Source organism: Lissotriton vulgaris, chromosome 6 (genome assembly GCF_964263255.1).
Source record: "Lissotriton vulgaris chromosome 6, aLisVul1.2, whole genome shotgun sequence".
Lineage (NCBI taxonomy): Eukaryota > Metazoa > Chordata > Amphibia > Caudata > Salamandridae > Lissotriton > Lissotriton vulgaris.
In genome coordinates this window covers 411,628,590-411,652,370 of record NC_141694.1, presented here as the reverse complement: position 1 = coordinate 411,652,370, position 23,781 = coordinate 411,628,590, and the positions used below count along the sequence as shown (strand labels likewise).

The 23,781-nt window shown below is 43.8% G+C and overlaps 1 protein-coding gene across 1 annotated transcript in view; it reads left to right on the top strand.

Moving 5' to 3' along the window:
• CILK1 (ciliogenesis associated kinase 1) overlaps positions 1-8,561 on the top strand; it is a 412,784-nt gene extending 404,223 nt beyond the window's left edge. The window contains exon 14 of the mRNA XM_086926426.1: positions 3,924-8,561. Coding sequence (XP_086782552.1) covers positions 3,924-4,078 — 155 coding nt within the window. The 3' untranslated portion in view covers positions 4,079-8,561. The remainder of the gene's footprint in view (positions 1-3,923) is intronic.
• The last annotated feature ends 15,220 nt before the right edge of the window (positions 8,562-23,781 follow it).

Below are 23,781 nucleotides of genomic sequence, written 5' to 3'. Positions count from 1 at the left end.
AAATCAAACCCAGCCCTAAAACCTAAAAATACCCCTGTACCCCAAAAACCAAACCCAGCCCTAAAACCTAAAAATACCCCAAAATTACTTAAATTAATATTTTATTTTAATTTTAATATTAATTAAATGAATAAAATAATGTAAAATAAAATGAAATAAAAATTATATACTTACCTATACTTACGATGTAATGGCATGCGTTGTAATAGTATCTGCTATGTAATGACATGCGTTGTAATGGCATGCATTGTAAGGGTATTTGCGTTGTAAAAGTTGCGATGTAATGGTAGTGCGTTGTAAAAGTTGCGTTGTAACGGTGCAATACCTTTGACAGCGTATGCCTGTTTGGAGACAGGCCTATTTGGGGGTAGAGTGCTTCAAAGCTTTCAGGGCCACAGCCCAATCCTTGAGCCATCAGCTCCTGCCTCCGAATAAAATCTGTCAGCCTTTTCCAAGCTTTCACTACTTTGGGAGAGTATCTGCCCTTCGTTCACAACAGTACCAGATGGCCCTTCAGTGTCAGTCTAACCTGCTCATCTGGTAATATAGGGGATGACACTGAGGAAACGACTGCAGTTCCATCTTGCAACCGTCCACCTCTTTCTCAAAGGAGTCTTCACAAAGGTGAGGGCAGTGGTTGGGGCCCATTTCAGACGGTCAGATATTCCTATTTTATCATGGCTGGACAACTAGCTTCTCAAACCAATTCGCCAGAGATGGTGTTGCATCATCTGCAGATGAAAGCATCTCTGCTGTTCAGCCTGGGCTTTTTGATCAACAAGCCTAAATGTTACCTGTGGCCCTCTCAACGACTCCAGTTCAAAAGGTCGATACTGGATACCACCTATCTCCACCCCTTTCCTCCACCTCTGACAATGGCCGATATACACAAAATGGTTCCTTTCTTCAAGCAGGGAACGCGAGTTCCAGTCATGAAGGTTTTATGATTCCTCCCACCACAGAGAAACCCAGACATCCAGGAGATGGTTCCAAATTTCCAGCAAGGCATGAGAGTCCCAGTTCTGAGAATTCTCAAATTCTCCAATTCCTAGGTCTGCTGGCTTCCTAATCCCTCCTAGTCACATATGTGCATTGGCATATGAGGGACTTGAAGTAGTGCTTCCGCAGGCAGTGGCTCCAGTCCAGGTGAGACCTGTTGGACTCTATTGTGATCTCCCCTAGTACTTGGCAGAAGTGGGAAACGAGGCAAAACTGGGTGGATCGGCCTCTGCATCAAGACCTGCTACGCCTTAGCCAAGTAGGAGCCTCCCAGGGGATGCAAGCCCATTCCACCAGGGCTAAGTCAACCACTTCTGCACTATCTTGAAGTGTTCCGATTGCAGAGATCTGTAAGGGAGCAACGTGGGCTTCCTTGCACACCTTTGCTAAGCATTGCTGCCTGGATGTGGAGGTGCGCGGGGATGAACACTGCAAGGTCCTTGCAGGATTTTCTTGTCTAGTCATCCATCAAACCTCCTCCTGTGCAGGGTATGGCTGTGAAATAGTTTCTACACATGAGAAATCTGCAGGTAGAAGGTAGAAGTATCAATCAGAATAAAAAGTTACTTACCTGCAGTAATGGTCTTTCTGGTGGATAACTGATCTACCTGCAGGTTGCTCATCGACCCGCCCGCCCCTTTTGATGAATTAGTTATAGTGAGAGTTCCTCTCTTGCAGTATGTGGTACTGCATCCATGGCAATCTGCCCTCTTGCCTCAAAGGCTTGGAAAAAATGTTTGGAAACTGACATTGATGCGCCAGGCAGGTGCTTTATGGCCTTGGTGGCGTCTCCTAATGTCAATTCCGATGGTGACGTAGTCCAGCTGTTTCGTTGCTTTGAAGTTTCTATATCCAGTCGGATGCCTGGGGTTATACTAAAGATGAGTAATCTGCAAGTAGTTAGAGTATACATCTAAAAGATAGTTACGGCAGGTAAGTAACTTTTTCTTATTGTACAACATTTTTGTTTTATTAATCTTGGTTTAAACATTTAAATTCCTCTTTTGTTTAGTTTATTATATTATTCGGTACCGCACACAGTTATTTATGAGCCTTAACAGGTCATTTTGTTTGGGTGTTGTGGGAGCAAAGTGACACCTTATATCAGAACAGTGCCTTTCCCTCCCATAGATTAGCCATCAGATTTAATGCACATGGAAAATGTTCGAACATAAGGACCATCATCAACTTAATAGTAAATACACATTTCCCTCCCTGCTGCAACACTGCAGGCTTTTAGGGTCTCTTTTTTCACCCTACCTAAATTTTGCTTTGAGTGCAAATAAGTTTGTCCTCGAATTCGAAAAGGTGGTTTAATTGCACATCCTAGAATTTTTTCCCCCAAACAGTTTGCATCAGGAAAAACCTGACACAAATCTTGTAGGCAAATATCACACGTGCCAATGTTATGTACCTTGGAAAGGGGGCAATAAGCACATTTAGCATGCTCTTTCCCATTTCGAGGTACAAAGCTTAAAAAGGTGCACTAATTACATTTTTACCCAATGGTGTCTCAAACTGCTGCATCAATTTTGCACAGATATCAAGCCCTATAGTCTTTGTAGTCTTACATTATGGTTTCTCCCTCTTGGTTTTCAGTGTATGGCACATGTGCCATTCATGTAAAACATTTTGTATCCTATACATACTTTGAGGGACTTTGGCTCTCACTCCTTCACCCAATGCCTTCTCTTGTTCCCAAACCTTAAGCATTGGCTTGCGGCATTGTCAGTCACTTTTTGGATCAGTCCACGAGGCGGTGTTGGTCTCACATGGTGTGTCCTTCCGCCTTCTTTGCAATGCTTGAGGGACTGTTTTACATCTGAATTCATTTGGGGTGCTGTGGTAGCACTAGGAGCAAGTGTTAGGCTGAATGAATTAATGCTACAGAAGATGTTTTATTTTATATATCAGTTATTTTTCAGGTGCATTATTCTGCACGCACCCCCTTCCCCCCCCACTGTTTCCGAGCAAACCAGTATTGGCAAAACCAATAGGTATACCCTTTATTTGGCATACTTGCATGCTCACACCCGATCCTCAAGCCACACAAACGTAAACCCTATTGACCGTTTTTTATCACTAATTTTGTTCCTATCACAATTACTTGAATATACTTTCTGCTGTTTCAAAACTCACCAGGCATTATGAACAATTCCAAGAGCAGAGGTTACTTATAAATTGGAGCAATTTGTCCAAAAGCTGTACTTTCATTTGTTTTCAATGTTGGACTGTATGCGGCAAATCTAAACACCAAGTTTAGATCTGATCCTCCAAAAGCAATTGTGAATCCCAAATCATGATTCGTAGCATTACACTTGGTGTAATGTTATGTTTGCAAAGAACAGTTAAGAATATATTTGCGATGCAGTTTCTGCATTTACAAATAAAAGATGAGTGACAATTTATTATGTGAAGGACACGTTGCAGGTGTAAGTCTGTAGACCGTCACTTATATCTTCGGAGGTAGTATCACTTCTTGGAAATGTACTCAAATTTACTTCCGTAAAACATAAGAATACTTTTTTTTTAAACTGACAAATTACTTCGAAATACCCGGCATTTTACAGAGGTGAGTGTGGAGTGAAGGTTGTTTGGTAAGGATTCACTCTTTCAGATCCTCCAGCTGAATCATTAAAAAGCTGTGCATAGTGAGGAATCGTATGTTATGCGTAATTACTGATCACATTTTAACAGTTCACCCGTTTGCTTTCAGCCAGTTTTGGTGCCAAAGAAACGATAACATTTAGGGCAAAACAATGGAGGCTTTTATTGAATTTGTGAAATTGTAATGCAGTTTGCAGCATCTTTTCTGTGGTTACACATGCTCGTGTAATGTCACGAATATGCATGAAGGTGTATTTAGTCTAAGTGTTGCTTGCCTTTCCTTGATAATGCTTTGCAATGATATCTCTGTTTTGCAGACTGTACATCGCTGAAGAGTACCAGGCCTTATCTTGGACATACATCCTTCAATCCACCATCAAAAAACACCCGTGGTCTGATTCACAAGCCGCCACCCATTCAGCCTGTCAACGGACGTATTGACTGGATGTCTAAATATGGAGGACAAAGATGAAACATGCAAGAATGTGTTTTTTTTGTAGCACACATTTGTCCTTAAAAGAATATGGATTTTCATGGCCAGGTGGATGAAACTGCAGTGGTTGACTAAAGTTTGTTTCTGTTAACGAAATAGAACAGGAACTATAATCTGCTACGCATCTAAGTTAATTTACTTGCACTCATTGCAATGCAATCTTTTTTTTGGAAGAAAATATTTGTATGAATTGTATTTTGATATGAGTGGCGCTAGTAAATTTGTAATATATATTTGTATTTATTGTTTTTAGTCCTTTTACAAAATACATTTTCTAACAGTATTTAGTTCTAATTTATTTTCCACATTTAATACTGACTCTTTGACTCCAGTATTTTATACTGTATACAGTCCGTGCAACAAGACAGGTTTAAAAATGCAACCAAGATGCATTTCCTAGTTCAAACGTGTTAGTTCTGAAACCGTTTCTGGAAGAATTCCTGCGTTAACTACAAAAAACCTTGTTGGCGGAATTGGTATATTTGGTTCAGTAGCGCTTGATTTTGAAAGCTCTACTTTAGCTTCAAATCTAAGTCACCAGCGGTTTTAGATTTTTCCTATTTGCAAGTGCAAGATTGGAACTTCTGCCACACGTTTTGCTTTTACTGTAAATACTAACCCCTCCCCCATCAAGGAATTATTTCTTAGTTTTTTTATTTTGTTGATTAATGGTTCCGCCAAAAGTGCTTAGTTAGGCACAGCTTTTTAGGACCGCATGCTCACATGCTCGCCATGGTCCTAAGATCGACTTTGCCAGATTTGCCATATTATTGTATTTTTTGTTTTAGACTCTAATATTGGGAACTATGTTGCTTAATATTCAGGTAATTTAATTGAAAGTTGCTTATCCGGTACTGCTTTCGACAAAGTTGGCATGTAAAGTAACTCACGGGTCATTCTATTTTGGGGAAAAAAAGAGGAAAAGTATATGTAGTTACGGTTTGTTATTCTAGCAATGCATAAGCTCAGCATATTCAAAATGGTTTGTAAAATGGATGTATAGAACATTCTTTGATAGTGCTACCAGTGGCATTGGACCGCAAATATGTTTGCAAACAGTATTAGTAAAAAATGAGAATTTCCAAGTGTCAGTAGTGTCTAGGCTGGATCAAAGCAATGTTATTGAGTCATTTCACAGTTGAACGTTAAAATCTGACTACATGTATTTGAGATTTTATGTTCATTTTGATCTTCACATAAAACTGTGCAATATCCGTTCTTTTTCATATTACTCAGTATCTCATGACTTTACGGTTGCCATATAGTTTAATTTGAAATTGCTGAAAGCGTTTGAAAAATGTTATTGTTAAAACGTAATAAGAGTTTTTGGGTCCTTCGCATTTCACAGCTGTTTGTATCGGCTATTTAATTCGTAGGAGTTCCTTACGTCCCAGTCATTTTTGTTAATGCACCTTCGACATCCAATCTGCTTTTTGGAGGTAAAAGAGCACATGCCTTAGCATTTATCAAAAAGAGTCACCAGTGTATCCCTGCGAATTCCCAAGTTTACCTACCTTTAGTGATACTGCCCTCTACTGCACCACTGCCTTTTCTGTGCCCTGACGAGAAGGTGCACAGTGCAGCCTCTTTTTGCACAAAGACTTCCAATGGGGCACACTTTTTGTTACTCTAAGTGGTCTTCTTCCTCACGTCTATTGCAGCAGTTACTATTTCATGCTATGCAAAACTGTCATTAATTATGACAGGTGCTATCTACCTGCACAAATCTCTGTCCCCAGACCATTGCTTCTAACCTCTTTGGTTCTTTTTCAAGTTGCTTGCATCACCCCTATCAAGTCAATTTCTATTATTTATCACCATGTCTGCTCATCTCCGGGTCAAGTATGGTTTACAAAAGCTCAGACTACCAACACCAGGGATGACCCTGAGTTGTTGCAGCCTAATCCGGAGCATGACTTAACTAGAAAAGACCTATTTGGCTTTTTCTATCAAGTCTTCAAGGGAAGTCTCTACACACTAATAGCGCTTTTGCCGTGTGCATAGTTTTGGTAAATTGTACAGTGGTAGTACCAAACACAATATTTCAAGCTGGCATCCTCCCAAAGAAACTGAAGTAGCATTTGCATGACAGCGATCAAATAGTCTACCAATATTGTGAATGCTCCCATAGCACAGAATTCAGGTGAAGGTCATTCACTGCTGGCTTGCCAATGCTATATAATAGTTCTTGGCTCCAAGTTCAAAGGATGCAAGTAGGTTCTTCTCCTGTCCCCGAATCTAGTTGTCATTCTCCTCAATCTTCACATTGTGTCTTCAGATCACTAACGATTCATCTCTGTTTGCACTTTGAATTCACTACCTATGGTCATCGTAATAGAAGTTTCTTATCAACCTTTTGATGATCAAGAACATATTTCTTTAGGTAAAGGGATTTCTTTTATTAATTGAGGGAAGGGGTACTTATGAGTCATGGATACAGTGCTGTATATGAAGAAATAGCTAGACAAAACATTGGAAATGCCTCGTTTAGACCTGATGTGGAAGAATTCAGCAGGACATTCTTTAAAAGCTGTTGCACAGTTTGATCTGGTCATATGGAAAAATGTAAATTTTTCTGGATATCACAAGTGTTCTCATTCAGCAATTTGCTATGAGTTCGAATCATGCCAGTGAAAAGGTCTTGTGCACAGCACAAATTACAAGTTACTGTAAATAGTAACTTGGTGACTGTCCGTACTTGGACCCTGTACATGTCATAATACAATCTTCATATTCTCTTTGTTTCCTTTATAAATATGTGTAGCCTGAGAAGTGGTCCTAATGGATGAAAAACCAGAAAGAGTACTGCTGTTGTTACGACAGAGTAATGTGCCTTTGTTTGATCCTCCTAAGTGATGGGGCACTTGTAACAGTACTACTGGTTTAGAGATTGGATTTCCAAAGCATATGAACAAGAGGTTCTAAATGACCAAAGGTACTAGAGTTGGTACAGTAGTAATATTGTGTTTTTTTAGCATTAAAGTATGCCACCACGTTTTTTAAGTCCCTTTCCCAGTATCGGAATGCCTTGCTTACCTTTATTTCTACATTAAAGCTGTTTTGCATCAGTACAAAGCATACATTCCTTAGTGTTACCTATTCTGCTGCTCTTGGTTTGAACTGAATTTTCAGATTTGGAATTACTATGGTCTGACAATCCCTTTTGGTTTGCTAGCTGTATATTTAATAGAGCATTCTGTACCCTTAGATTTTGTATTTGGCATTCTGTTAACTATTCTCTGAAACAGCAGACTGTTTAAAAGTTCCAGGTTTCCACTGGATGGGAAAGAAAGTAAACGAGTTGGAGGTCAAAGACATTCAACGATATAAAATCCATGTTGCTGAGTGAATTCAAGAAAGCCTGATTGAAAAGCAAGTTTGTGACAGCAAAATTAACCCATTTTCCTATTTACCATGATGTTCAGTGTGTAAGGGATTCGAGATCTATTGCCGGTACTGAAAAAAAGCTAACTTTGTTAGCCTGTAGTACCATGTATCGTAATAGTTCTTGCGTGACTATGCAAGGCTTTTTTACATTGTGCCGAAATGCACCCTCTAAACTTTGTTCCTAGCACATTAGATAGATAACAACAAACAAGAAGCCTGCCGTCTGAAGAAAAAAAACACTCACTTGTGTATCTCGATCATCTTTTGTCTTCTGCAAGAAGTGTGCATGTTCTAAAAAACACAACCATTTTCGTAAGTAGATTTCTATGGTATGACTAGCAAGCCTTAAACAGCATCAACCTCGTGATAGCACAGTGTGATCAGCACAACTTTATGCACTCTCTTAACTGAGAAAATAGGGCACCCTTGCAGCAATTTAAAGGTAGTTGTATTGCTTTACCTCTAGCCCTCCTCTTTTATTGTTTAGTGTATTACTTCACCATTGCACCTTCTCATGACAGTCACATGAGACTTTAAGACCGGGGAGGTCTCGCCAAGAATGGTACCTGCTCCCTAGCCAAGCCCTGTATAATGTAGACTAGTGTAAATGAAAAGTGATTACATAGCAAATGATAACGTAGTGTATATTTGTAATTCAAGCTTGCCCCTAAAGGGACCGGTCTCTCGAAGCAATATTTTTGTAAGAGTACTTTTACTGCATGACAAATATTTTTCACTGTAAAAGCACATTATGGGTTCTGTTCTCTTGTATCAATGTAGAATTAGTTTTTATACAAAATAATCAATCTTTAATAATGATCTATATCACTACTATCACATTCCTTGGCAGCAAATAGTTCATCACTGGTAACTGGATATTCTAAGTCTGTATGTGGACATGCTTTACAGCCAGTTACTGAAATATACTGGAAATGTGTCACTTGAGGGGCTGCAACATGTTCCTGTTGACCCCAGCTGTATTTACAATTTAAAATTGATTATAGTGTGTATGTAAACTCTTTTTTACTCTCAATAAAATGTTATGTAACTTTTTAATAAACAGTCTAATAACTGCACAATGTTTGGTCTTCAGTATTGTTCAGCTTGTAAGCTAAAATAATTCTTGCTCTTCTTTGCATACTTTAAAACTTTTGGAGGATGCAACTACAGGTTGGAGTGAAAATATCAAATCTTCTATCCACAGATTCCTTAGATTGGCATATTCCTCAGACGTCAGGCTTGATTTGGAAATTTTCAAGCAGTACCTCTTCGCTGCCAATAGGTGGCATTGTTCAACTCCTCATCACCAGCACCGGAAGTGATGTGCACAGTGCCTGTATATGCACCACGACAGCACGCTGACATGAGTTATTTTCTTTCCTACCTACAACACAGATCTGGAGAGAACTACCTCTGTCACATTTTTTTAAACAACTTTTTGGACATTTTATCAACCTTTTTTGAGACCTTGTCTCCCAGTGTGTGAGAACGTCACCCCAAAAATCTGTGGGGCCTAAACCTTATGGTTCCTGTCACAGGCAGATATCTGTGATATAGCTCCATCTGGTTTGTCTGTGGTGCTTGAAGCCGAAAATGACTTCAAAACCTGTAAGGACTGCCACGCCATGAACCCCAAGGCACGCCATGAACCCCAAGGTACTACAGGAGCCCTCCTTGAAGCTCCTGGTTGCTCGTCGCCTCCGCGACAGACCAGGACCCAGTCCCAAAGCCATTTTCGGAGCTGTTCCAAGCACTTGCCAATGCACCCGAAGCCATTGGAAAAGTCCCACAAGAAATCCGGAAGTCGAAGCATTCTTAGATTTCGCAGTGCAGGTCCAAGTCATCGGATGAGATGCTAGAACAACATCACTACTCTAGACCTGCTCCTACGCTTCAGCCTGCCTTTTGGTCTGCTTTGCGCCTCACCCCCGGTAGCTATGTGATCCTACTGGATTTCCGCCAGCGGGTCTGCCCTCATCAGTAGTCCAGCTCCCTTGAACCGGTGCTGCATCCTGACCAGCTCTGGTCACAAGACCATGACCATTCCCCAAAGGCAGTTCCATTGACATCGGCGCCACTAATGCCCCAAGGTGACACTGACTCCATCATCATACCTGACTCTGACACAAAGATGGATCAGCATTGCACGATGTGGACTCCTTATTTTTTGTCAACTCTTGACCTTCTGATTCAGAGCCAGGGCCTTCAATTTAGGACAAACCCGGTGAACAGTATGATTGGGGAGGATCTGAGGATCCTTATTATTACCAGAACCCCATAGAAGAGCCAAATTTCAAACTAGTAGGAGGAACTACCGGATGTCAGTCATATGGACACTTCCCCAGACACTGGCCTAGCCCTTGTGTGGCTTGAAGGAATGGGCTTCCTTTGTGGCGATGAGGGAGTCACCTGAGGTCTTGGACCTTACGTTGCCCTTAGCAGTGGCACTCAAAACTAACGTTTTGACTGAGGTGCTTCAGCACGGAGTCACCCCCCCCCCCGATCCTTCCCTCCCTTTTAATATAGCCCTCACAGATGTTGTGCTTAGGGCCTCGTCCAAACCCAGTTCAGGAGCTCCTGTGCACATGACAGTTGCCCACTTCCATCCTCCCGCTCTGGGAGTCACGCTTTCCTTACTGAGCACCCCACACTGGAGAGACTTGTCTGGGCCTCCACCTCCAAAGTTAACCATGGCATGTTCCTTACCACACCTTCAGAAAGGGAATACAAGAGGCTGGATACCTTTGGCAGGAGGATTTATTTTCTGCCAGTCTGGCACTGCAGTCAGTAAACACTGTGTGCCTCTTGGGCAGATACACCCACACAGTTTATGATTTGGTTGCACAAGTGCTGCCCATGGTCTCAGAGGAGGGCAAGCTATACTGACGCACGCTATTGCCAATGGCAGGGATGTAGTAAAGTTTACCATTTTCTGCAGACTGGATAAGACCAACTCGCTAGGCAGAGCGATTGCACCCTCAGTGGTACTCACTGGCTGAGATCCACTGGCCTTTTGGGGGCTGGCCAGGCATCCCTTAAGGACATGCACTTCGATGGCACCGCCTCTTTGGCGATAAGGCAGATTCCACTCTGGAGCACTTTAAGGACAGCCACGCCACTGCCTAGTCGCTAGGTCTCGCCATGGCAGCACGTCAACCCCATTCTGCCTTTCCAGCCATGTCCATTCCCACCATGGTCCCTAGGCTCCCTGGTCCTTTACTTGGACACAGGTGCAGTTCCCATGAGTCTCGTGGGACACACGGCCAGAAGTCTACCCAGTGCATCAACCCCGGCAGCCACAGCCTCACAGCCCCTTTAGTTTGCCATCTTACCATCACAGGCACCAAGTGGTGTCAGGACCTGACATAAGCCCCTCTGGCAGTCCATAACATTGGGCAAGTGGGTAAATTGTTTAGGGGGTTACTCCATTCCTTTCTTAGAGACCCATGCCACCATTCCCAAACCAACTGACCTAGGACAACCTCTCCCTGCTCTGTCAGGAAGTACAGGCTCTTTTGGCCAAAGGAGCCATCAAGAGAGTGCCAGCATCAAAAGCAGGTTATGGTTGCTATAGCCACTACTTTCTGGTGCCCAAGAAGGATGGAGGTGGCCACCAACTTCTTCCTGAAGAAGGAGAAAATAAAGATGCTCACAATAACTCTAGTTCTGTCTGCCCTGGAGAATGGATGATAGCACTCAACTTGTACAATGCATCTTCCAATCCTGCTTGCCCACAGACATTACTTACTGTTTATGGCAGACCACGAACGTTTTCAGTTCACTGTGCTCCCTATTGGCCTCACCAGCGCCCCCTCGGGTGTTTTCCAATGTGATGGGGTTTTTAGCACATCTGTGGGGTTCGTCTCCCCTACCTCGACGACTGGTTGTTCAAGGCAGGCTCACCCCAGGCAGTCGCCTCCCACCTCTAGACTACGGCAGGCCTCTTGCATTCAATTAGGTTCACTAACAACGTGCCAAAGAGTGCACTCCCGCTCAGATTTTCCTTTTCATCTGAACCATTCTAAACACAGTGCAGAGCGGCTATTCCAGGATATTCAGGCTATGATTCTGCTGTATCAGCCTCTATTCTGAATTTCCATGAGACAGAGTCTGAAGCTACTGGGCCTCATGGTCGATGTCTGGCTGATCACATATGACGTCTCCATCTGGAGATCAAGTAAGGGCTCTACAGTGGGTGAGGAGAACCTTGGTTAGATCTGTTCACCACCTCCGAGAGCGTGCCTGGTCAGCACTTCTGCATGCTGGAGTTTCCACTGTGACTCTTGCTCAAAGACGCTTTTCATCTAGAGTGGAGTTCAAGCCTCCTGTACTCCTTTCTGCCAGTACCATTCCGATTTTGATTCTCAAGAAGATCAGGACTGACGGGGCCCAAGTCATTCTTATGGCTCTGAATTAGGTACAGAGAGTATGGTATGCCAAACTCCTGAGCATGAGCATCAGTCTTCCGATCAGGCTTCTCTTTTGGGAGGGTCTACTGTCACAGCAGCAGGGCTGGGTCCTGCACCCAAAACTGGGCACGATCAGCCTTAATGCATTAGACTGAGCAATGGCAGATGACAGTTTTTGATCTCCCTACAGAAGTCTGTGATGTCATTCTGACAGCCAGGCTTCCCTCAACCAAAACAGTATACACTGGCCATTGGGACAAATTTGTGGTTTGATGTCCTTACAAACATGTTGATCCTCTTTCTGCACTTTTGTCTAAGGTTTTGTTGTTTATTCTCTCGTTAGCCCAACAAAGCTTTGCTTTGGGTGCAGTTAGAGGGTATCCTTCAGCCATATCTGCATTCTTGTGGTTGCCGACTGATTTTCTAAAAGGACTACAGCATAGGTCTCCTCCAAAACCCTTCAGCATATCCCAATGGGACTCGAGCCTAGTCCTGACCATCTTGATGTGCTTTCCCTTTGAACCGATGGACAATTGTCCTCTAAGCTTTTTGACCATTAAAACAGCTTTTCTAGAAGCCATTACATTGGCCAGGAGAGTAAGTGAACTGCAGGTACTCTGTGCTCTGTCCTTGCACGACTTTTTTTCCCAGGCAAACTGGTTTTGAGAACACGTCTCTTTCCTCCGAAAGTGGTGAGGCTTTTTCACATAGGCCAGACCATCACACAGCCTACCTTCTTAGCTCTGCCTCACCCTTCCAAAGAGGAGGCGAGACTCCACGACCTGGATTCAACAAGAACATTATTGCTCTACATCGATTGTATGGTTTGTCGGGGCGACGAAAATAAAGGCCGTCCAGAAATAGACAATCTCAAGATGGATTGTTGGCTGCATTCAAATCTGCTACACACTAGTCAAGAACAACCCCCTGAGGGCTTCCGAGCTCATTCCACCAGAGCCAAGGCTGCGACCGCTGCTTTAGTTCGCAGAGTTCCCTTCCAGGACATCTGTCCTGTGGTAACGTGGGCGTCTCTGCACACGTTTTCCAAGCACTACTGGTGGACGTTCATGTCTGCCATGATGGGCACTTTGCTTATTCGATCTTCCACGACTTCCTGGTCTATATTTTAGGGTAAGGAATCTGCGCCTAGATAGAGTCTCTACCAGTAGAGGTGTTAAAGTAAATGTTCTTCCCCTATCTTCAAGAAGCAAGCCCTCAGACCAACCATAAGTAGACAGAGTTCAGTATTTATTCATTTTATGATGGGGAAATACGTTACTGACAATACAATTTTATATGAACCCTGATTAGCAACAAATAACACTCACATTATTTACTTGTGAAAAATGTTGGCTGCTTTTGCGTCCTCATCATTTCACAGTTAAGAGTCATGTTTTAGAGTAGAGGAGACTAAATTATGGTAACTCCCAATTTATGAAGCTTCTAGCATTTCTGGTTAAAATGCTGCACTTAGTGCAGAAAGTAGTTGCCTATTTGGTTAAGGTGCTGGTCCAAACATAATTGTATCTGAGGCTTTTTCCATTAATCCTTTTTTCTAGCATTTAAATTTAGAATTCTTTAACTTGTACCTGGCTTTCTTAAATAATAAAGCACCACTTTGAAAGGCAAAAAAGCAAGACGTAAATTCCTCGCTTATTAAGCTACTTTTATACCCTAAGTGCCACTGTACTGATTTTTCCTTTGACTATTATCCTATATGTTCATCTAAAACATTCACTGAATAATTGTTTACTGTTTATAGACAGATATGTGAATGATCAAGTAGTGACTAGATATTTAGAAGTTATTGATAAGGGCGCGAAACCAAGCTGAGCATGGAGTCGTACAGTGCCTGCTTTAGCTTCACTTCATCTCCGCCCAAAAACCTGAGAAAACGGCCCCTACTTGGAGGCTCTTACTTTCTGATGTGTCCCAATGACTCGTGAAACCACACTGAATCCCCTCCGAGGCAGAACCAGACCCAGAACCATACCTGCAGATCTGGCTGGGCATTGCGGCAAAACCCCAACCGCCATCTTGAGTGGCAGAACTGAAGGATGGGAGGTGGGGACCTGCTTCTGCCACCGCTAGCACTCTGAGCAGAACACCTCGACCCACGCTGAAGTCTGGTAGTAACGGTGGCCCACCAGACCTCTTCAAAGGGAGCGAGTGGGGCGGGCACAACCGCTGACTCCACTAGCTGTACAGAGCAGTGATGCAAAGAGGGTCCCTGGTGAGTGAGGGGCAGGATAGCCGACATTTTCAAAGTAAATGTAAATGTACAGGAATTTATATAGCGCAAATCACCAAGCGGTTTCTAAGCGCTTACTTAGGGAACCCGTCCTGGTATTCCCCTGTGAGATAACCCCAGCAGGGTATCCGCAAGGTGAAAGCCAGGCATCCCGCCGCGAGGGGCCGTTGTGGAGATTAAGCAAGCTATTGCCCAGAGTCGCAGAGTGTGAACCCGTGAATCGAGTAGGCACCGGAGCGAGAATTGTCGAGTCAATGGACATTTTAGGACTCAAGACCCCGCCAGAGCCGGGAATTGAACCCTGGTCCCGGGCTGACCTCTGCTTCCAGGTCTGCCTCCTCTAACCAGTGAGCCACACTTCTCCTGACATATGAGAAAGAAGGAAAGGGAAGCAGTAAAGGGGCCTTGTACTACAGTGGGGATGCAGTGAGGAGTACATCTAAGACCCAAGGAAAGCACAAGACCTTGCCCAGGACCAAAAGCATCTGAGAGTCCCCAGGACCAGGTCCCCTACAGGCAGTGAGAAACCGGTGCCGCCTCGAGATGCCATCACTCTACCACAACACTTATGGGGGAGGGCACCCAAGTGAGCAAACATATCTGACTCTGCTGCGTGGACAGCGCAACTACATGACTCCCTGTGGTTTAGAGAACAAATGGCATGTTAGGTACGATTAGGACCTAACATGGGGACATTGTGGCGAGATCAGTGGTAGTCTTCTCTCATGCCATCTATAAGAGGATACTCAAATCACACAACATATAGGGCTCTTCTTACAATCTCCATATGAGACCCCCTCATACAGATTACTCTGCTATAAAGACACGGGGCAGAGGCTTGAGGGCGTGAAGAGAGAGAACGGAGGATTGCACCTGGGGAGGAGCCCTCGCTCCTGACGCAGACTACCTCGGCGCCCCTTATCCTAGAGTTTGCTGTGACTCAACAACAGATGGCCATGGGGAAGCATCATAAAGAAAGCTCAGTGGTTGACATGTGCAGCCACTTGGGGGAAGGACTCGAGATACCTGAAGAGCCCCCCCACATGCACACACACAAAGCCCACTGTCCATAAATGCACCAGTCACACAATATTAAATAGAGCGCTTCCTGTCTGATATCAGATCGAAAATGCTACCCTCTGACTTTCAATCCTGTCTACAAGAGCTAAATCTCGATTTAAAAATAATGGGTCAACGAGTACATGATCTTGAACGTACAGTAGATGCGAGGACTGAAGACCAGGAAATGCTGTGGCAACAAGTTGAAACACTTGAGGAACACACTGCGGACTACAGATAAAGCAAGAAGATCTTAAAAACCACAGCAGGTGCAACAAAATATGAATTGGTGGGGGTCCAGTAGGGGCGGAAGGCCTAGACATAATCGCTTTTCACCATAGACCTATTGCAGGTGATCGGGGTAAACCATACATAGGCTTGACAGAGTGCTCACTAGCGACAACAGGAATGACACAGCTATTGACATTCTAACAAGACTGCACTACTTAAATGATAAAGAGGACATAATGTGGAAGACCAGGGGAAAGGCTGACCTAATGTTTCGAGGCAAACTATCTGCGTATTTCAAGACTTTGCAGCGTCACCACTTGGCCGCCGTAGAGGCTTCCACCTGTTGTAGATTTCCTCAACAGCAAGTAAATCAAATATCAATGGAGCCAGCCTTTTAGCATCGTGCTTCAGTTGGCAGGGAAACATCACATCCTTGGATCCTTAACAGTTACAAACCCTAGTAGGACTACCCCTGGATAAGGAGGAAGTTTCACCCCAGAATGAATAACCGTAGATGTGACTGCACCTATGACCAGAATGGCAAGTAGTATGATGGTGCTCCAGACAGTGACGACCTACCCACAAACCTGCTGCACAAGCCAAAACTGATACCATCTCCCATCTTCTTAAAATGAAACTGGTACCGTCCCTGACGCTCTCAGATGTAGAAATGGCTGGACGCCCTAACAAAACAGCTGATCATGTACTCAAGTCCCTCCAAAGAAGGGTCTAGAGCTTTGACTTGATGGGTAGAAGGTGCAACGAGACTAAAGAGCAACATTATCGTCTCACACTTCCTGCCCTGCACAATCCCTGCTAAAGACTAACCCACCTGGTGGGAGTTTCTGGACCATGACGCTACATTACTGAGGGTCATACTTTGAGTTGGTATTTATCATCATACTCGCACCACAAATGGACTCTTTCACATGAGACTGGCACTGTTGGCCTATTTTTGTTGAAGATTGCTATTTATGTTCCCTTTTCCTCGTTCCCACAGGCCAAGCTTATTGCAGGGGCACCTCCTGAGTCAGCTGATGATTGTGCCCCACTATCTCAACACAATCTCAACACATGCAGGGGTCCCACCCCTCCCAGGTATGATGCCACCCACCCTAAAGGTCCTCTCCCTCAGTGTTAAGGGATTGAACCCACCTATCAAAGTCAAAGTCAAAAAGACTTTATTCGGTTTTGATTCAAACCATAAAAGTGCATTAACATTATAGACAATTTAAAACATTGAAACACACAATAATTATAAAACCTAAGCAGAAAGTGCAAAGTGCAGGGTACAGCAAATTTTCATACAAATTCATTAGTAGGTGTAGTCATATTAACAAAGATTCTATCATTGGTCCAAACAATTTCTCATCCTGATAGACCGTTTTAAAAATTCAGTTACTTGAAGGATACTGTCACTGTGCAAAAGTTGCAGATACAATAAAGCTGGTCTGATCCGATTAAAATTAAGTTTCTTTAAAAGGTCTACCAAATAGCGTTTGCGGGGGTATTCATAAAATTTACATAAAAATATAAAATGCAGCATATCCTGTGGAGACACACCGTCGCAGCCACAGGGAGCTGCAGGTTTAAAAAAAGCTTTAACAAAAAAGGGGTAACCCTGTGTCCCTCAGAACCTGGGTGTGTGTGATTAAACAAAAGATGGTTCTGTCGGGTGGTTGAACAAATTACTTTAAGTTAAGGCTAAATTAGCTCATAAATTATGCAAAAGAATGATGGTTAATTACATTCAAATACACCTCTCTGAGAACAGATTTAGTTCAAGATTTTTATGTAAGAAAAAGTCACCATTGTAATACACTGGAATTTCATCATTCCTTATTAAACTCAATAACTGTTAAAAACATGTGAATAGTGACTGTTGGTGAACAAAGTGAATAGTGAAACAGATTCAGTGACAATTATTTACAAATGTATACAATATTGTACACAGGTAGTTGGGGGGTAAGGGGGGAAGCTGTAGTTTAGGAGGTCAGAGTTCTGAGTGAATACTCCAAGGACACAGATGATTATTGCGCCTGTTCCCGGAGGTTTCTTGACCAATGAAAAAGCGTCGACGTTTCGACCCTAGAGTGCCCCAGTTGGTGGTCACGGCGGGTCTTTATCAAGACAGGGGAGTGGGAAGGACCTAAAACAAAGTGAGAGGGGTTTTAGGAGAGGTGTGGTTCAGGTGTCTGATATAGATCAAAAGAAGTGAGTCCATAATACTCACAAGGGGATCTGGAGTCACAGGAGGTAGATAACACAGCCTGGACGGAAGCCCGAAGGTCTATCTGGTGGAAGGTAACTGATATTAGTACCCTGCCGGTTGAATCGTGTCAATATACTACAGGTGTCTGATATAGATCAAAAGATGTGAGTCCATAATACTCACAAGGGGATCTGGAGCCACAGGAGGTAGTAATCCCAGCCTGGATGGAAGCCCGAGGTTTATCTGGTGGAAGGTAACTCGTATTAGTACCCTGCTGGTAGAATAGTGTCAATATAATACATGCACAGTCTGAAAACGCTGTTGATGCCAGACAGTGGGTAGGGTTAATTCCCACTACACAAGCCGCTATAGGGGCGCCTAGTGAGGGTAAGGCTGGCTTCAGGATAATCGGGCGTGGCGGGTACATGCCACGTGTGCTTTGAAACATTTATTGAGTGGCATGCAGTCATTAAATGAAGGCTAAAACCTCATGGATATAGACGAGTAGCTGAGGAAAAGCGTCCGTGCATAGTTGACACGAGCAGACAAAAGCATGTAGGAGTGATTTGTGCTCTCCCAGGGGACGCTTATGTGCTAATTGGTATATCCGTCTATGCACCGCTTGTGAAACTCGGATATTTACAACAAGGGGTGGTGAGGGACAGAGTCTCTGAATTAAGCAGAAAGCTCTCACCCAGTCAAGAGATCAGGGCTAGATCCAACACCGTTTTTTAGCTCACTGCACCATCCCAGTTTCAGAACCTGGCTGTATGCAAATTAGTCTGTTCCTGTCCCAGTGCATGATGGGAACAGGGCAAACCAAACTACAAAAGCCAATTCTTACACTGGGAAGGAAACAAGCTCCCGGGGACCGGTTTCTGGCATTACAGCCGTCTTCGGCCCGGTTTGCTTGAATCCTGATGGTGCAATGAGCAAGGGTCTCACATCTGAGAATACCCTTCCACGCTTAGGCTGGACAAAAATATTTACAACAAGGGGTGGTGAGGGACAGAGTCTCTGAATTAAGCAGAAAGCTCTCACCCAGTCATCAGGGCTAGATCCAACACCGTTTTTTAGCTCACTGCACCATCCCAGTTTCAGAACCTGGCTGTATGCAAATTAGTCTGTTCCTGTCCCAGTGCATGATGGGAACAGGGCAAACCAAACTACAAAAGCCAATTCTTACACTGGGAAGGAAACAAGCTCCCGGGGACCGGTTTCTGGCATTACAGCCGTCTTCGGCCCGGTTTGCTTGAATCCTGATGGTGCAATGAGCAAGGGTCTCACATCTGAGAATACCCTTCCACGCTTAGGGTGGACAAAAATATTTACAACAAGGGGTGGTGAGGGACAGAGTCTCTGAATTAAGCAGAAAGCTCTCACCCAGTCAAGAGATCAGGGCTAGATCCAACACCGTTTTTTAGCTCACTGCACCATCCCAGTTTCAGAACCTGGCTGTATGCAAATTAGTTTGTTCCTGTCCCAGTGCATGATGGGAACAGGGCAAACCAAACTACAAAAGCCAATTCTTACACTGGGAAGGAAACAAGCTCCCGGGGACCGGTTTCTGGCATTACAGCCGTCTTCGGCCCGGTTTGCTTGAATCCTGATGGTGCAATGAGCAAGGGTCTCACATCTGAGAATACCCTTCCACACTTAGGGTGGACAAAAATATTTACAACAAGGGGTGGTGAGGGACATAGTCTCTGAATTAAGCAGAAATCTCTCACCCAGTCAAGAGATCAGGGCTAGATCCAACACCGTTTTTTAGCTCACTGCACCATCCCAGTTTCAGAACCTGGCTGTATGCAAATTAGTCTGTTCCTGTCCCAGTGCATGATGGGAACAGGGCAAACCAAACTACAAAAGCCAATTCTTACACTGGGAAGGAAACAAGCTCCCGGGGACCGGTTTCTGGCATTACAGCCGTCTTCGGCCCGGTTTGCTTGAATCCTGATGGTGCAATGAGCAAGGGTCTCACATCTGAGAATACCCTTCCACGCTTAGGGTGGACAAAAATATTTACAACAAGGGGTGGTGAGGGACAGAGTCTCTGAATTAAGCAGAAAGCTCTCACCCAGTCAAGAGATCAGGGCTAGATCCAACACCGTTTTTTAGCTCACTGCACCATCCCAGTTTCAGAACCTGGCTGTATGCAAATTAGTCTGTTCCTGTCCCAGTGCATGATGGGAACAGGGCAAACCAAACTACAAAAGCCAATTCTTACACTGGGAAGGAAACAAGCTCCCGGGGACCGGTTTCTGGCATTACAGCCGTCTTCGGCCCGGTTTGCTTGAATCCTCGGGTAAATAGATAAAAAATCATGCCTTAGTGCACAAACGTGAATTAGGAGGTAAGTCCATGTGAGGGTGATTTGCGCTCACCCAGGGACCGCTTATGTGTTAATAGAGAAAGCCGTCTGTGCACCGCTTGTAAAACACGGCTTAAACAGGTAGAACAACATGCCGAAGTGCACAATCGTTGGTTATGAGGCTTAAGGTACAAGGCCAACAGCGAGCGGTGAAAGAATTATTAGGGATGTTTTGAGCTAGGAGAGGCGGCAGCCTAAGTGTGCTTACCTCTGGATCGGAATGGAAACGCTGTCTCCTATCCCACCGAGCGCCGTCTGTCAATGAAAGCAGCAGCTCGAACAGCGCTGCCAGGGGCCGCGAGGACGTTAAGCACGTCGGTGGTCATGGCAACGCGCACGCTGTAGAGGGATGCGCGTAGCTAAGCCGCTATTGGCTGAGAGGGCCAAGCCTCTGAGTTGCGGAAAGGGAGCACTGCTCGCCACGTAGGAGTAATTGATAAACGTATGGTCTAAGAGTGAGTGGCATATGGGCTTTGGGCAAGTGACAAATAAGAAATAAAAACATTACTCTAGTAAACATAATTCTACAATTCCACACCAATAAAACTGTTTGAGCAATTTGATTAATAGCAAAATTAGTACCTATTATGCTGCGCCCATAAACATGCTGGCAGAATGGTTAAATGACTACAGGCAATTACACTGTTAACAGAAGTGACTAATAATGTTCATGGTTTAAAAAAGCAGCATTTTTGAGTCTAAACAGCAAGTGATGGAAAATATTAAATCTAAACCTCGTTAGCAGGAACTTCTCATGAGAAGACCGCGATCCCATCAGATAGGGCTCCATCATATCACCTGTTTTTAACATAGCACATCTTCTTACACTTGGTTTCAGGAGCTCCTCACCTTCCCTTTTTAGCTTCCTGTCCAAAAAGAAGGCTCGATTAACTGCATCCACATCACCCTTCACAATCCCACTCGGGTGCTCGAACAAATCCAGACGGCCAAGCCTAGAAAAGTTTGATTTCAAGTATTTTAACCAGGGTGTACCCATTGCCTTATCCTGTGATAAATAATCTCTCATAATCAGGTGGGTCAATGGAATATCTTGATTCAGCCACAATTTTAGCCAGCAAGTCAACGGGCGTAGTGAAAAAATATCACAAAGATATTGCGCCCCTAGCTCTTCGTGCACTACAAAATTGGATGTGCCTAGTGGGACACACAAGAGGCGTTTCATAAAAGAATTTTCTGCAATCTGTAGTTGCTCACCGGCCACATAACCCCATATTTCACTGCCATAAACGGCAGATGCCACTGATTTTGCGTTGTTAAGTTTCAGCATGGCATTGTTAGGTTTTTTCCCTAATTTGGATGCAAAGTTAAAAATAGTAGAGTTCACCCTTACCAATTCCTTTTTCTTTTTGTCAAGGTGTGGGCCCCAGCTAAGTTTGGAGTCAAAAGAGACCCCCAGATAAGTGAATGTCTTCGAGATGGGAATTGCTACATTATCTATTTTAAATAAGAAGTTCCTTCTTGGTTGTTGGCCAACTTGCATAATAAAGGATTTGGAGTTGTTGACCAGGAGGTCCCTATCCATCATAAAATTATTAAAAGCATTTAATAAAGCTTGAAGACCTCTCTCTGTTCTAGAGATTAAAACTGCATCGTCAGCATATAAAAGAACAGGGATACCAAGCCTGCCGACTCTAGGACAGTCAGCGTTTACATCCTGCAATACGCTGTCTAGTTCATTGATATAAAAATTAAAAAGAAAAGGGGCAAGGATGCAACCTTGATGCACACCCTTCCCGATGTTAAAATTATCAGTTACACATAGCTCTTGAGAGTACCTAACATTAGCACTGGTATTATTGTGTAAATCAACAAGGAAATTGACAATCCCACTGTCAACACCCTTGTCCCTCATGGGACTGCCACAGCTTTCCCCTGTTATCACAGTCGAAAGCTGAGGACATCTCCATGAAGGCAAGGTGGACAGTACCCTTTTGGACAACAGTGTACTTACTCAAAATTAGAAAGAGGTTAAGGCACTGTATAATGGTAGAACGTCCACTGCAGAAGCCGTACTGGGAGATGGACATAATGCTGTTTTCCGGCGCCCAGTCAGAGAGCCTCCTCCTTAGTAGAATTCTTCCCACTATTTTGACCATAGAATCAATTAATGAGATGGGTCTATAACAAAGAGGGCTACCCTTGTCCCCCTTCTTAAAGACTGGGACAATCGTTGACACCCCCCTTGACTTTGGGCAGCCCATTTTAGCCGCTGCGTTAAAGACCAATTCTAATATTGGTGCCCAAAAGCTGGGATCAGACTTATGTAAGTCTGGCGGGATCCCATCAGATCCTGGAGCTTTCCCGGCTGTGAGTCCTATTATTCCTTCAATAACCTCACCTCTGTCAAACCTAATAAGATCACTACTAGTAGGGGAAGAAGGATTGGAATTAACACTCAGCGTGCCACCATACAATTGGGTGAAATGTGTGACCCATTCCTCCTTTGTTATACAACATTCTAGTCCATCCCCTGGATCCTGGGTCAAAAAAGGTCTTTTTACTAATGCCCAGAATCTAGAACTACACTTCAGAGTAGAGGGTTCGAGAATCTCATTCCATGCCTCTTCTCTTAAAGACTCCTTACGTCTAACGTCTATTAATGACGGACTTATGTTCTTTTCTGCATTGTTGGATATTCTCTTTTATTCTGGGTTTTGTTGTCAGTGCTGCCCTTAAGTTACGTGAGGCCCTAGAACAATCCTGATTAAACCATCTTGGTCCCCTGGTCTCTGAGGGCTTTACTGGAGCTGACATCAACTGAGACACCTTATCAGAAATACTGTGGAAAGCACATAGGACCTGACAAGGTTCCGGCCCATCTTGAGTACATTTTACAATTTCCTCAGTACAATGTTCCTTGATATCTTTACACAAACGGTCTGGTAAGATCATGGACCACTTCAGGCGCCTTCTCCCGTCATTAGTGCTCAGCCTACCAGTGATAAAGTTCCGTCCCTCCTTGGCCACCCAGGGGCCCCTCAAAAGTACAGTCAATGGGTTGTGATCACTGAAGTCACTGTGTTCGATGATAAAAGAGTCCACAAAGGTCTGCATTGATACTGAAAGCAGAACATAGTCAATGAAGGTACCCTTCCCATGGCCCTTAAAAGTGGGAATCTCAAAGCGCTTCGAAGGATCCCTCAGAGCCATTATCGGTAATAAATCCAGATTGGTCAACAGGTCATTGAAGGCTTCCCCCTCCGATGTATGTTCCAGATGCAATCCCTCTATACGTTCACAATACAAATCTGAGAGATTTTTAAACAAGGGATCCCCACATGGGTGAACATTGAAATCACCCATTATCATAAGGTTATGGAGACAATCCTTCAACGAAGTACTAATAAATACATTCAGTGCCAATATAGAACTAGGAGCTAGACAAGAATTAACTGCATTATAAAAATTCACCAGACCAACCTGACAGTTATCTCTACTTAGTACTAAACCAATGATACCAGAGTTATCTGTTAAAACTCTACGTATTTTACAAGAGAGTGCCACCAAAATAAACGTTACCATGCCCCCCTTAGGTCTACCTCTGCTAGATGCTACCGCAGGGTCATAAAAGGCTTTATACCCCTCAAGAAAACAGTCACAGTTCACTAGCCAGGTCTCCTGGAGACAGATGATCTGAAACTGCTTGATGTAGCTGACCCAATTACAATCTGACATCTTAGTGCCCAGTCCAGCAATATTCCAGGAGATTACATTATTTCCATGTGGTTTCACCTGCGAGAT